The 16,273-nt window shown below is 39.0% G+C and overlaps 1 protein-coding gene and 1 non-coding gene across 5 annotated transcripts in view; one reads left to right on the top strand and one right to left on the bottom strand.

Annotated features, from left to right (window-relative positions):
• The window catches only part of ERO1B (endoplasmic reticulum oxidoreductase 1 beta), a 68,282-nt gene that overhangs the window by 41,110 nt on the left and 10,899 nt on the right, over window positions 1-16,273 (bottom strand). For all 4 annotated transcript variants that reach the window (XR_003730345.2, XR_013416001.1, XM_015126968.3 and 1 more), the window contains exon 2: window positions 14,781-14,900. Coding sequence is in view for 2 of the 4 variants with exons in the window: in XM_015126968.3 (XP_014982454.1) it covers window positions 14,781-14,900 (120 nt within the window). In the remaining 2 variants the exon portion in view is untranslated. The remainder of the gene's footprint in view (window positions 1-14,780; window positions 14,901-16,273) is intronic.
• On the top strand, window positions 12,483-12,672 carry LOC114674705 (U2 spliceosomal RNA). The gene has a single exon (XR_003725825.2). It is a non-coding gene; the product is annotated as a U2 spliceosomal RNA (small nuclear RNA).

Below are 16,273 nucleotides of genomic sequence, written 5' to 3'. Positions count from 1 at the left end.
CTTCCTGGATAGGGCATTCATAGGTACCTCAAAATTAACATATCCAAAACTGTACTCCCTCCTTCTAGTAATTCTCACCATCTGAGTAAACAGCAACTCCATTATTCTAGTTCCTCAGGCCAAAATCTTGGCAGCTTTTCCAGCAACTCCCTGAGGCTCTGGCCTCTAACAAGCCATTATCCGGGAACCTAGGTAGCAAATAAAGAATTAAACCTCCTTGAGCCTAAACGGAAGGGACAGCACTCTATGTGCCTTCTTCTCCCCTGGCTTACTTCAGGTGCTAATCCTAGCCATACACTCTCTCCTTGGAAAGAGACTGGAGGCCTCTGCCAGCAAGAACAGGAGGAACAGCACTCTCTGTGCTTTCTTCCCTGGCTTGCAACCTCTCATTAGGAGGAGGCAAGGGGCCCTCTCCATGACTAGAAAGAGAAGGGGACATTCCCTGTGTCTTCTTCCCTGACTTGCTTCAGGGAACTCCAGACCAAAAGGTTACCCCTGCAAGGTGCATGTGAGACTTCTTGCTTGAACAGGAGAGTGAGCACTCTCTGCACCTCCTTCCCTGGCTTGCTCCAGACATAATCCCAGCCCTGAAATCTCTGCCAGCACGAATGGAAGGGACAGCACTTCTCAGGCCTTCTGCCTCCATGTGCTCTAGAGATAAATTCCTATAATCTCCCAGTGGAAGGAGGTGGGGGACCTCCCCATTCCTGAAAAGGAAAGTCAGCACACCCTGTGCCTTCCTCCTGGCTTGCTCCAGTAATAGCTTCAGATCAGAAGTCTCCCCCTGCTAGGGAGGCATGAGACCTGCTGGCCCAAAAAGTAGAGTGGGCTTCCTGCACCTTTTTCCCTGCAGGCTCTGGCAATAATTCCAGGTCTTCAAACTCGCCACGAAAAGTTTTTGAACACATCGAGAACCCCAACTTTTATAGCTTTCATTGGAGGGACAGGCTGCTAAATCACCTAGCTCTGGGAGTTGATGAAGCTCTACACTCCTGAGTCTCCTAGACCACTGAGAACAAACAGGTGACTTTTAAACTTGCAAATAAATATTCAGCAGCTATCTCCTCCAGGTTAAAAGTCAGCAGTTAGATCAAGAATATAGACATCTGCCTCAGACACTCTCCTTGGTGCAGAGCAGAATCAGTGGGAGATAAACTCTGGCTTTCAGCTTCTCTGCAAGGAAAGAAGAAACCAAAGCATGCATCTAACATCCCAATACCTCTAGTCATATCCCAAGGGAATGGCTTCTATACCACCCCTCTCAAGGCAATAGTACAACTTGACTCTAATTTCTTGGAGGCCACTAAGAACAAAGACAGGCTGGACAAGCACAAAGTTCTGAGGAACCAGAATACTGCCCAGGCTGACTGGGAAGAAACACCTGCTACATAAGACCAGTCTAACAAGACTAGAGAAGGTGGTTCTTTTATATAATACACAGAAACCAATACAGAGTTAAGAAAAATGAAGAATTACTTCTTCTAGTAATATTCACCATCTGAGTAAACAGTAACTCCATTATTCTAGTTCCTCAAGCCAAAATCTTGGCAGCCTTTCCAGCAACTCCCCACAGCTTTGGCTTCTAATAAGCCAGTATCTAGGAGCCTATGTAGCAAATAAAGAATAAACCTCCTTGAGCCTAAACAGAAGGGACAGCACTCTATGTGCCTTAAGAAAAATGAAAAAATAGGGAAATATTATGCTCAAAAAAAAAAGACAATCTCAATTAGAAGCCAACCCTACTGAAATGAAGATATGTGATTTACCTAACAGGACATTTAAAAGGAGTCATAAAGATGCTCACTGAGGTAAGGAGTGTGATGCATGAACAAACTAAGAATGTCAACAAAGAGGTAGAAAATATTTTTAAAATACCAAACAGAAATCATTGAGCTGAAGAACACAATAGCCAAACTAAAAAAATTCAATAGAGGGGTCCAACAGCAGACTAGATCAAGCAGAAGAAAGGATTAGCAAACTTGAAGACAGTTCACTGGAAATCATCCAATCTGAGGAACAAAAAGAAAAAAGACTGAAAAAGAGTGAAGACAGCCTAAGGGATTCATAGGATACCACCAAGCAGAATTACACACATTATCAGAGTACCAGAAGTAGAAGAAAGAAAAAAAGGGACCAAAAAAAAAAAAAAAATTCAAAGAAAAAGTGGCAGAACACTTCCCAATTCTGGGGAAGGAAACAGAAAGCCAGATCCCCCTATGTTAGCTTGCTTATGATGAAAGAAAGAAAGAAGGACAGAGAGAGAGAGAGAAAGAAAAAAAAAAAGAAAGAAAATGAAGCAAAAATAACAAAACAAAAAAACCCAGCCAGATCCAGGAAGTTCAATGAAAACTTGATAGGAGGAATCTGAAGAGACTCACACACCAAAAGACATTATTATCAAATTGTCAAAAGTTAAAGACAGAGAAAATATTGAAAGCTACAAGGGAAAAGTGAGTTGTTACAAACAAGGGAACTTCCAATAAATTACAGGCAAAATTTTCAACAGAAACCTTGTAGGCCAGAAAGGAGTGGAATATTAGATTCAAAAAGCTGATAGAAAAGGAAGAAAAAAAATTGTCAACCAAAAATACCATATTCAGTGATCCTGTTCTTCAAAAATGAAGGAGAAATAAAAACCTTCTCAGACAAAAGGTAAGGGAATTTATCACCACTAGACCTGCCTTATGAAAAATGCTAAAAGGATCCTTTAAGCTGATGAAAAATGTTGCCAACTAGAAATATTAAAAATATATGAAAATGGCTGGGCACAGGGGCTCACACCTGTAATCCCAGCAACTTGGGAGGCCTAGAGGGTGGATCACTTGAGGCCAGGAGTTCAAAACTGTTGGAACCGAACTGTCGATTCCCCCCTGGGCAGGGGTCGCCGCGAAGGATCACTGACACGAGATTCACAGCAGAGAGTTATTTATTACTAGTGCGCTAGGGTCCCAAGCTCTAAGTTGGCCCTGGGACCCCGAGTGCTTGTTACAGGTTGTTTATATAGGCAAACACAAGTTCAAACACAGCTTAGGGCGCGAAATTCAAAGCTTTAGGCGCGTGGTAATTGGGTCTGTCTATGGCCTGAGCAAGGTATCTTGTTCTGATTGGTTGGGGCGGGACCTTAGGAGGTTCCTTCCTGGAATTGCTGATTCCGGGAACATCGGGGACATTGAGTCAGGGTGGGACCCCATGAGGTTATCAGGGTGGGACCTCATGAGGCTATCAGGGTGGGACCTCATGAGGCTATTTCCCGGAATTGTCTTTCTGTTTGGGTTCTGGGAACATCGGGGGGCTATCCGTGGCCATCTGGGGTTTAAGTTTCATGATGGCCAAGCTTTCTAAATTTTATGAGGCTTAGGAATTATGAGGCCTAGTTTCAAAAACCAGCCTGGCCAACATGGTGAAATCTCATTTCTACTAAAAAAAAAAAAAAAAGTACAAAAATTGTACTTTTGGTGGTGCGTGCCTGTAATCCCAGCTACTCAGGAGGCCGAATCAGGAGAATCACTTGAACTTGGGAGGCAGAGGTTGCAGTGAGCCAAGATCGTGCCATTGTACTCCAGCCTGGGTGATGGAGTGAGACTGCATCTCAAACAAAAATAAATAAATATGAAAACATAAAACTCACTAGTAAAAGTAAGCATACAGTCAAACTCAGAACACTATTATACTGTAGTGGTGGTGTAAATATCAATTATATTTCTAATAGGAAAGTTAAAGGTCAAAATATTAAAAATAAATAACTATAGCTATAATACACTATGCAAACTATACAAGACATAAGACATGTCCGTAAAACCAAATTGGGTGGGTGGGGAGGGGAATAAAAGTATAGCATTTATGCAAGTGATCAAAGTTAAGTAAGTATCAGCTGAAAACAGCCTGCTACTAACGTAAGATGTATGTAGGTCTCATGGTAACTACAAAGCAAAAACCCTTAGTAGTTGCAGAAAAGATAAAAGATTCAAGGCATACCACTACAAAAAAGTCATCAAACCACAAAGGAAAACAGCAAGAGAGGAGGAGATAATAAAGGAATTACAGATTAACAACAACAACAACAAAACAATTAACAGAATGGCAATAGTAAGTCCTTACCTGTCAACGATTACTTTGAATGCAAATGGATTAAATTATCCAATCAAAAGCCATGAACTGGCTGAATGGGTTAAAAAATAAGACCTAATTATATGCTGCTTATAAAGGACTTGCTTCACCTCTTAAGGATACACACAGACTGAAAAGATAGAAAAAGATATTCTATGCAACTAGAAACCAAAAGAGCAGGGGTAGCTATCCGTATGTCAGACAAAATAGACTTTAAGTCAAACATGTAAAAAGAGACAAAGAAGGTCATTACAAATGATAAAGGTGTCAATTTATCAAGAAGTTACAAAAACTACATATACATGCACCCAACTTCAGAAAATGTAAATATATAAAGCAAATACTAATAGCTTTGAAGAGAGAGATAAACTGCAACATAATACTCTACTTTCAACATTAGATCTCTAGACAGAAAAAAAAAAATCAATGAGGAAACACTGAACTTGAACTACACTTTAGACCAAATTGCCCTACCAGATATTTGTAGGATATTCCATACAACAGTGACAGAATATACATTCTTCTCAGTACATATGGAACATTCTCTAGGGTAGATCACGTTAGGCCACAAAACAAGTCTTAACAAATTTAAGAACACTGAAATCATACGAAGTATCTTTCCTGACCACAATAACATGAAACTAGAAATCAGTAATCAATGAAACCAAAGTTTTTTTTTTAAAGACAAACAAAACAGACAAACAAAAAGAGACTAACAAAGAAAAAGAGAAGATGCAAACAAAATCAGAATTAAAGAGGAGACATTACAACTGATGTTAAAGAAAAAGAGACTACTAATCACAACTATATTCCAATAAATTGGATAACCTAGAAGAAATGAAGAAATTATTAGAAACATGCAGCCTACCAAAGCCAGAGTAAGGAAGTAATGAAAATCTGAATAGGCCAATAATAATTAAGAAGATTGATTCGATAAAAAGTATTTTATCAAAGAAAGATCAGGCACTGGGCACAGTAGCTCATGTCTGTAATCTCAGCACTTTGGGAGGCTAAGGCAGGTGGATCACCTGAGGTCAGGTCAGGAGTTCAAGACCAGCCTGAACAACATGGTGAAACCCTGTTTCTATTAAAAATACAAAAATTAGCTGGATGGGGTGGTGTGGGCCTATAATCCCAGCTACTCGAGAGGCTGAGGCAGGAGAATCACTTGAACCCAGGAGATGGAGGTTGTAATGAGCCAAGATTGTGCCACTGCACTCCAGTCTGGGCAACAGAGCAAGACTTACTCTCAAAAAAAGAAAAAAGAAAGGCCAGGACCTCATCTCATGGCTTCACTGCTGAATTCTACCAAACATATAAAGAATAGCAATCAATCCTTAAACTTGTCAAAAAAAATTGAAGAGAAGGTAATACTTTCAAACTCATTTTAGAAAGCCAGTATTTACCCTGATTCCAAAGCCAAAGACACTACCAAAACAAAAAACAAAAAACAAACAAAAAAAAGAAACTACAGGACAACAGCCCTGATGAACAAAAATGCAAAAATCCTCAATAAAATACTAGTGAACCAAATCCAACAGCGTATTAAAAAGATCATTCACTATCATCAAGTGAGATTTATCCCAGAAATACAAGGGGTAGTTTGACATACATAAATCAATAAAAATAATACACATTAATAAAATTAAAGACAAAAGCCACATGATTATTTTGATAGATGCAGAAAAAGCATATGACAAAATTCAACATCCTTTCATAAAAACTACCCCCAAAAAATAAGGTATGGAAAAAATGTACCCCAGCATAATAAAGGTCATGTACCCACAGCTAACATCATACTCAATGGTGAAAACTGAAAAGCTTTTCTTCTAAGATTAGAAACAAGACAAGAATGCCCACTCTTGCCACTTCTATTCAACATAGTACTGGAAGTTCTAGTCAGAGCAATAAGGTGAGAAAAAGAAATAATATACATCTATATAGAAAAAGAAATGAAAATATCTGTTTGCTGATGACATGATCTCATAGAAAACTTTAAAGACCACCAAAAAATCCAGTAAAAAACTGGTGATAAATTCTGCAAAGCTGCAGGTTACAATGTCAGCATACAAAAGTCCATAGCATTTCTGTACACTAACAATAAACAATCCCCCCCAAAATTGAGAAAACAATCATATTTACAATAACATCAAGAAATGAAATAGTTGTAAATTTAACCAAGGAGGTGAAAGATCTATGCACTAAAAACTAAAACACTAATGAAAGAAACTGAAGACACAAATAAGTGGAAAGATATCCCCTATTCACTGATTGGAAGAATTAAATTGTTAAAATGTTCATGTTACCTAAAGTGATCGACAGATTCAATGCAATTCCTATCAAAATTCCTATGTCATTTCTTTACAGACATATAAAAAACAATCCAGCCAGGCACAGCAGATCACATCTGTAATCCCAGCACTTTAGGAAGCAGAAGTGGGAGGATCAGTTGAGGACAGTTCAAGGTTTTCAAGCCTACAGTGAGCTATGATTGTGCCACTGCACTCCAGCCCACGCAACAGAGCAAGACCCTGTCTCAAAAAAACAAAAACAAACAAACAAAGAACAATCGTAAAATTTGTATGGAACCAGAAAAGACTCTGAATAGCCAAAGCAATCATGAGCAAAAAAACCAAAGGTGGACTCATTGCACACTGTGATTTCAAAATATATTACAAAGTTACTGTAATCAAAACAGCATGGTACTGGCATAAAAACAGACACATCAACCAATGGAACAAGTTAGGAAGCCCAGAAATAAACCTAAGAATCCCAAGTGTGTACGGTCAATTGATTTTTGACGAAAGTGCCAAGAACACACAACCGGGAATGGACACTCTGTTTAATAAAGTGTTGGGAAAACTGGATATTCACATTCACAGGAATGAAGCTGGATCTTTACCTCATACAAAAATGCTCTTTCCCCAGATATCCACATTGCTTGCTTTCTCACTCTTTAGGTCTTCCTGAAATGGCATCTTTTCAGTCTTTTTTTGTTTGTTTATTTATTTTTTTGAGACAGGGTCTCGCTCTGTCACCCAGGCTGGAGTGCAGTGGTACGATCTCAGTTCACCGCAACCTCTGCCTCCAAGGCTCAAGTGATTCTCCTGCCTCAGCCTCCCAAGTAGCTCGGATTACAGTTGCACGCCACCACTGGCAGCTAATTTTTTTGTATTTTTAGTAGAGATGGGGTTTCACCATGTTGGCCAGGCTGGTCTTGAACTCCTGACCTCAAATGATCCACCAGTGCTGGGATTACAAAGTGCTGGGATTACAAACGTGAGCCACCATGCCCAGCCCTGCTGTTTTAAGCTGCTAAATGTTACGCTAATTTTTTAATTCAGCAAAAGAAATACATAGTGCAAGGAATGGACTGTGGTAGACACTGTACCATACTACTCAGATCACCCTTCAAGAATAAAGGGGTTATAATTACCCCAGCTGTGGAAATGTTGCAGGTAGACAACCTCGGGTGAAAAGAGCCCCCTTACCCAAGATTGGATCCTTATTTCCTATGGTGGCCTTCATCCAATGACCAACTGATGGAGAGATATAAAGGCCTAGACCTCTTGCCCCAAATGGGGACAACTAACTCGGAAGTGTTATTCCATCTTAAGAATTCCCCACAGGCTTACCTGAGGTTTCCACTGAGGCATCACAGCTTGACTTCTCCCTTTGCCCAATCCTCATTCCCTGCCTTCCCCAAACTGTTGGTCCCAACAGTAGTCCCTAACTAAGCTCTTGTACACTTATCACTGTCTCAGAATATGCTTCTCAGAGAACCTAACCTGTGACAACTTGTCTAGCTCCAGGAAAATAAACAAAAACTTAGGTTTTGTTGTTGTTGTTGTTTGAGATGAAGTCTCGCTCTGTCACCCAGGCTGGAGTGTAGTGGCATGATCTTGGCTCACGGCAACCTCCACCTCCCAGGTTCAAGCGATTCTCCCACCTCAGCCTCCCGAGTAGCTGGGATTGCAGGCACACTCCACCATGCTTGGCTAATTTTTTATATTTTTAGTAGAGATGGGGTGTCACCAGGTTGGCCAGGTGGGTCTCGAACCTCAAGTGATCCACCCATCGCGGCTCCCAAAGTGCTGGGGTTGCCGGTGTGATCCACTGTGCCAAGCCAAAATTCAGTATTTTTATCAGGATCACATTAAATTTACATATTATTTAGGGGAGAATTAAAATTGTTAAGCTACAAAGGATATCTTTCCATTTGTTCAAATCTACTTTTGTGTCTTTCAAGAATGTTTTAAAGCTTTCCTCCTTTAGGTTTTGCGTACTTCTTGATGTACTTATTCCTATATACCTTATCTGTTTTATTGCTAATACATTTTTTGTTTTATTTTGTTTGCTTTTTTTTTTTTGAGTCAGTAGTATTGCTATGTTGCCTAGGCTTGTCTCGACCTCCTGGGCTCAAGTGATACTTCCAGCTCAGTCTCCCAAGTAACTGGGACTACAGGCATGCACCACCACGCCTGGTTTCATTGCTAATGTAAATGGTGGTTTCCTTACTGTTACAACTTCTAAATGGTTATTATTTACATTTATGAAGATATTGATTTTTTTGTATATCAAGTTTATGGCTTGCTATATTGATATATGTTTTATTGTTTTTCATTTTATTATTGATTCTTTTGCATTTTTTACATATAACTTTTTTCATGTATCTATATTTTTTTATTTTTGAGACAGAGTCTGTCACCCAGGCTGGAGTGCAGTGGCATGATCTTGGCTCACTGCAACCTCTACCTCCCGGTTTCAAGCAATTCTTATGCCTCTGCCCACCCCCCGATCAGTAACTGGGATTACAGGCATACGCCACCATGCCCAGCTAATTTTTTATATTTTTAGTGGAGACAGGGTTTTTGCTATGTTAGATAGGCTAGTCTCGAAATCGTGGCCTCAAGTGATCCACCTACCTCAGCCTCCCAAAGTGCTGGGATTACAGGCAGAAGCCACCATGCCCAGACAACTTTTTTCATTTATCAATGAAAATAGTTATACTTATTCCTTTAAAATCTGTATGCCTCTCCATTGTCACTTATAAGGAGGAGCTAAACAATGTGCATACATGGGCATAGAATGTGGAGTAATAGTCACTGGAGACTCAGAAGGGTGGGGTGGGCCAGGCATGGTGGCTCATGCCTATCATCCTAGCACTTTGAGAGGCCAAGGTGGGCAGATCACTTGAGATCATGAGTTCAAGACCAACCTGGCCAACACGGTGAAACTCCGTCTCTACTATAAATATAAAAATTAGTCAGGCATGGTGGCGTACACCTGTAGTCCCAGCTACTTGGGAGACCTGAGGCAGGAGAATCATTTGAACCCAGGAGGCAGAGATTGCAGTCAGCCGAGATCACACCACAGCACTCTAGCTTGGGCAACAAAGGTGAGACTCTTGTCTCCAAAAAAAAGAAGGGTGGGAGGGGAGTAAGGGATGAGACATTACATAAGGGGTACAATGCACACTATTCGGGTGATGGTTCCATTAAAAGCCCAGGCTTCACCACTAGGCAATATACCCATGTAACAAAACTGCACTTGTACCCCTTACATTTATACAAAAAAAAGTAAAATAAAATTTTATGACTCTAGTTATTTTTTTCTTTCTTCTTCTTCTTCTTTTTTTTTTTTTAAATCAGAGCCATCACATTGGATAGTTGTTTTTTTTTTTATTTGACTGTGTCAGACGGTATATCCAACAGTTAATGGAGATAGTGGGTATCCTTGTCTTGGTTGTTGACCTAACTGAGAATTCCTCTAGTGTTTCCCCATATGCAAGACATGTTAGGTACGCTGATGTTAGGACTGAAATCATCATATTAAGAAATATACATCATTCTTATTATTTTAAAAATCAGGAGCACATATTGAATTTTGTTGATCAACATCAATGCAAGAATCATCCTTGCATTCTTGGAATAAAATCTATTTGGTCATGATTTTACATATATGTATATTTGCACTTGTACATGTGCACTCAAAACTTAGGCATCATCCTTGATTCATTTCTATCATCATACTTCACACTCAATCCATCAGAAAAGCTTGCTAGTGTTACCTTTTGTGTACAACCCTAATTTGATCATTTTCTACATTTTTCAGCTCTAGCATTCTATCCCAAATCTGTATTGTTTTTATATGAACTAACACAATAGTCTCCTCTATTGGTTCCTCTAAATGGTTCCTCTATTTCTTGTCTTCTACCCTTACAGTCTTTTTTGCACAAAAATGCCTTTAGTAGTTTCTTATCCTGCTTAAAATAAGATCCAGTATCCTTACATGGTCAATAAGGTCCTACTGTTTTTTAAACCTGGTCCCTACCTATATTTCCACCTCTCCCTCTCATTCCCTTTCCTCCAGCTATACCAGCTTTCTGCCCGTTCAACACACCAAGCTTATTTCTATCTCAAGATCATTTACTTGGTATTCTACATCTTTTCCCTGGAATGTTCTTTCCCCAAACCCTCTGATGGCTGTTTCGCATTAGGTAGGACTTTGCTCAAATGTCACATTAGCATAGATACCTTATTTTCCCAAATACCTTTCTTTAATGTAGGGCTACCTACCTCTCCCACCCTCCAATTCCCCAATATTCATTCTCTCCTACTTTACTTTTCTCCATAGAACTTACCTTATAAGCATCTGAAATTATATTTTATTGTTTGTTTACTGTTTGTCTCTCTTATCAGAAAAGTTTTGTCTTATCCACTACTGTATCCATAGTACCTGACACAAACTAATCATTCAATAAATATTTAGTGCATAAAGGAATGGAATCAGAAGCAAAAAAGAGAAGTCAGAAACACCAGCTACAGCAGCCAACTGCCCAACTGCGTAAAGGTGGACTGTTACCTCCACCTTGCTTGCTGAATCATAAGTATGTACATGGTATGTGTTTAAAATTAACCTCTTTTTGGCTGGGCACGGTGGCTCATGCCTATAATCCCAGCACTTTGGGAGGCCAAGGCGGGTGGATCTCCTGAGGTCAGGAGTTGTGGACCAGCCTGGTCAACACGGTGAAATGCCGTCTCTACTGAAAATATAAAAATTAGTCAGGTGTAGTGGTGCGGGCCTGTAGTCCCAGCTACCCAGGAGGCTGAGGCAGAAGAATCACTTGAACCTGGGAGGATGAGGTTGCAGTGAACCAAGATCGCACCACTGCACTCCAGCCTGGGCGACAGAGCAAGACTCTGTCTCAAAAATAATAATAATAATAATAATAATAATAATAAATTAAATTAACCCCTTCTCTTAGCTTTTTCTTTTTAAAGCTTTACTTTTTTTTGCCACTGTTGTAGGTAGAGTATATTCCTTTTTCTTTCTTTTATAGGTTGACAGAACAAAAAGAGGAGTAGATATCACCCAAATATCCTAGAGTTACAGCTGAATGCATTAACTAGATCACAGCATTAACCCTCCCCTGTGAGAGGGTATGAGTATGTTTTGGTTGCATATGGAATAAGTTCACTGTGTTGATCAGAACGTTTTCAAACCGCACGTGTAAGAGGAAGAATGAGAGAGTTTGTTGAGTAGCCAAGAGCCACATTGTCATTTCTGCCTAACTAACTTCCATTATTCCTTCTTTGGTAACAGTCCCTAATTTCCCTTTGGGAAACAATGACTCCACTTTCACTCATGCAAATGAGACTGTCAACCAAGGTGTCCTTCCTTCTTTTGGTCCAATGGGTCATATGACTCTACCTGGACAGAAATACAACTCTTGCATAAAGTTTGGAAAATATGGGAAAATAGTTAATTTGATACAAAATTCCAGTGATTCCTTAAAGAAAATGGTCATTAGTTCCAGCTTTAGTTTTATCTTTTCTGAAGTACGCTTCCTCAGCTTATCTTTCAATTTTGTTAGCTACTCCACATCTTTTCTTAATAAAACTTCTGTTCTGTTTGTTAGCCAACAAAAATACCCTACCTGGAATATCTAAACTATTACTTCTTTGTTTGAAAAATGTGGCTAATATTGAGAAAATTTTGGTGTGAAGATTAAATGAGATATTCATTCAAACATTCAAATATTGGAGTACTTCCATTGAGCAAGCCTGCTAGGGATAAAGAAACAGAAGATACAAACCCAAAGTGAAGGAGTGAAAGAGTGAGGGACATAACATTATGTAGAGATGTGAAGTGGACCCCTTGTGAAGAGCTGGTCTTTGATACAAGAAACACTTCCTCCATTGTGTTACATTGAGCCATATGACACTGGCGCGTTCAACCATTTTTGAAATATAAAAGTAAAAATTTCACATAGTTCAATGTAATGGTAGAAAAGAAACAAGAGAAAGCAGCTACAAATGCATTTAGATTTACAGATTTAGTGGTGGGAATTTAAAGAAGCACTTGTCTCTCCCACTGCTCCTTGGCCTTTTGGCTAAGATCAAGTGTAGCATCTGTTCTTATCAGTTTACTATCTGATACGTCCTCTATCCGAGAACAACATATTTATGGATTTTTGGAGTAGGGAGATGGAATAGGAGCTTGCTGCATCCACTCCACGCATCGACCTGGTATTGCAGTACTTCCAGGAACGGTGCACTCCTCCAGAAAAAAAAAAAAGCAGCAGCACATGTCTTATTTGTATGTAAAATGCCTAGAGTAACAGACACTCAATAGTTTATTTAGGTATAGATTACTCTTTGAAATAAAGTCATGAAATATGCTTTCCTAAAGGATTTTGTATAGAGGAGAAACATCCATCACCTTTTTTGGATATTCCTGGTGCTGACAAGAAAGAGAGTTGTGTCCCAAAATCTTTAATTCTCTTATTTGTTATCTTTCTGCACAAGATACTAGATTTTTTTTAATCCTCAAAAATATTTAATTTGACCAGCCTAGCCAAAATGGTGAAACCTCATCTCTATGCTGGTGGGCGCCTGTGATCCCAGCTACTCGGGAGGCTGAGACAGAATTGCTTAAACCCAGGAGGCGGAGATTGCAGTGAGCTGAGATCACACTACTGCACTCCAGCCTGGGTGACAGAGCGAGACTCTGTCTGAAAAAAAAACAAAAAAATTTAACTTAATTTAGCCTAGGAAAAAAAATATATATAATATAAACATATATATTATATATATAACTAGATTTTTATATATATATATATAGAGAGAGAGAGAGAGAGAGAGAGAGATCACTTGAGGCCAGGAATTTGAGATCAGCCCGGGCAAACATGGCAAGACCCTATCTCTGAAAAAAGCAAAAACAAAAACATACATATATTATTAAATAATAAAATATATATATTTAGGCCGGGCACAGTGACTCACACCTGTAATCCTGCACTTTGGGAGGCCGAGGCAGGTGGATCACCGGGTCAGGAGTTTGAGACCAGACTGGCCAATATGGCAAAACCCTGTCTCTACTAAAAATACAAAAACTAGCCAGGTGTGGTGGCGCGCGCCTGTAATCCCAGCTACTCAGAAGGCTGAAGCAGAAGAATCGCTTGAAGCCAGGAGGCGGAGGTTGCAGTGAACTGAGATTGCACCACTGCACTGGGTGACAGAGTGAGACTCTGTCTAAAAAAAACAAAAAAAAATTAATTTAGCTGACCTAAGCCTAGGAAACAAAAATATAGATAGATCGATCAATCGATTGATCACTTGAGGCCAGGAATTCGAGATCAGCCTGGGCAAAAATGGCAAGACTCTGTCTCTAATAAAAGCAAAACCAAAAACATACATATATTATTAAATAATAAAATATATATATATTTAGGTCGGGCACAGTGACTCTCATCTGTAATCCCAGCACTTTGGGAGGCCGAGGCAGGTGGATCACCTGAGGTCAGGAGTTTGAGATCAGCCTGGCCAATATGGCGAAATCCTGTCTCTACTAAAAATACAAAAACTAGCTGTGTGTGGTGGCGCACACCTGTAATCCCAGTTACTCAGAATGCTGAGGCAGAAGAATTGCTTGAAGCCAGGAGGTGGAGGTTGCAGTGAGCTGAGATTGTGCCACTGCACTCCAGCCTGGGCGACAGAGTGAGACCTCGTCTCAAAAATAATAAGAAGAATAAAAAATAAAACAAAGTAAAATAAAACAAAATAAAATGTTGTTCTAAAATTTAAAACACTGTTCTTTTGAATATTGCCTTACTGCTATATTTAAAGATTGCTGCTGCCTTTAAACTATCACTGGTTATTTTGTAAAGGTCTAGAGTAGACTATTATTAGATTTAAGAACCAATTCTGGAGCGTTACTATTGGTAGTGGTCTACCTGAAGTCTCAGCCTGTTTTGCCAGCCCTTTCAGAAAGAGGTCCAACAAAGATGCCGCTGCGGTACTGTGCGCTGCTAACAATGCTAGCACACTGCCATCAGAACAACCCAAAGGCTGAGTAGGTGTGTCCAGATGGCAGAACTATATTATAAGAGAGGCTGACAAAATAAGTCTGTGGCATTTTCAGCTTCTGTAGAGACAGGAGTCTCTGCCTCAAAACCAAAACTGAAAAATGAGGAACTCCCCGTACAAAGGAAGGGGGCTAAGATTTGTACTGTTTAAAAAGATCGATAAGTTTTCACTACGATACACAATAAATTCAATGATGAAAGATAAACACAAGGTGCTGAGAGGAACTGAAATGGATTTCCAAAGGGATCATAAAGGTCACATATAAACCTTTGATATCAACAGAATACAAAATTAAAACCTTACCTTGTAATAACGAAAATAGTCTCTCTCTTGCAATTTTTTTATTTTGGGGAAGATTTTGTAGGTATTGAAGTTATCGATGCTGTCAATGTCACACAAGCAATCATCCAGAACTCCAGTGACCTAGAATTTATATAATTTAAAATATGTAAACTACTGATGTTTCAACCTTATCAAATCTACACTATTATATAAAGATGTAATTTATTCGTTCAAATTAGCCAGTACTTGCTGATTAAGATATAATATTAAAGCAGTCAATTTACTTTTTACTGTGGCCAATGAAATAAAAAAACAATAGAAAGATCAGCTATACCCATTTGGAAGAACATTTTTCTTTAGCACTTGAAGATTATTGAATTCTCCTTCCTCTACTTAAACATATATGAAATCCAAGTGGCCACTGGAATATGAAGGCAATATCTTCCCAACCTAACCTAGAAGTTACAGACTGTAATAATATTGCTGTAGTAACCCATGTTTTTTATCTTTCCTTTAGGCGGCCATTTATGGAACGCTTACATGATAGGCAGAGTATTAAGAGCTTTATATTATCTCATTTCCTCTTCAAAAGTATTCTATGAATGAGGTATTATAATCTTCATATTACATATAAGGAAATTAAGGTTTAGCAGCCTTATAGTAATTTTTCCAGAGTAGAAATGGAACTTATTCCCAATCTATCAGACTTTATGATCTTATCCACTATTCAAAGATTATTTGCTAATCCAAGAAGAGAAATTGGTATTTCCGAAGTGAATTTAGAGTCCCAAAATTCCATAAAACAATCTTTGGCTAAATTAAAAATGGAACTCATTGACTGATATGCACAATCTGGATTTATCTTCCAGGAATTATCCTGAATGAAAAAGCAAGCCAAAAGGTTACACGCTATATGATTCCATTTGCAGAACACTTTTTAAATGAAAAAAATTTAGAAATGGAAAGCATATTATTTGTTGCCAGGGATTAGGGACTGGGGTAGGGGATGGAAGGTGGGATAGGTAGGGTAGGAAGGAAATAGTGTGGTTGTAAAAGGGCAACAGGAGGAATATCTGTGGTGATGAAACTGTTCAGTATTTTGACTGTGATGGTGAATACATGAACCTATGTATGTGATAAGATTGTCTGGCACTAATACATACACACACAAACAAAACAAGTAAAACTGGGAGAATCTGAGTAAGATCAGTAGATTCTATCACTGTCAATGTCCCAGTTATAACACTGAACTACATGTTTACAGGATGTTACCACTGGGATAAACAGATAAAGAGTATATGGGATTTCTGTGTTATTTCTTGCAACTGCATATGAACTTACGACTAAAATTTTCAAAAAACAAAAAATGGGTCTCAGCCTGTTAAAGGTTATTTATATGGTCCATAGGAGGAATATATGCAAGTAATGGTCAGAAAATGGAAACCGGTCCTTGCAAGCTGTTTCATTCTCATTCTCCCTCCCTAGGAATATAAATGTGTCCCCAGACTCCCTTC

This window comes from Macaca mulatta, chromosome 1 (genome assembly GCF_049350105.2).
Source record: "Macaca mulatta isolate MMU2019108-1 chromosome 1, T2T-MMU8v2.0, whole genome shotgun sequence".
Lineage (NCBI taxonomy): Eukaryota > Metazoa > Chordata > Mammalia > Primates > Cercopithecidae > Macaca > Macaca mulatta.
Note: the sequence above shows the minus strand (reverse complement) of the source record. Positions and strands in the feature narration are given on the sequence as shown.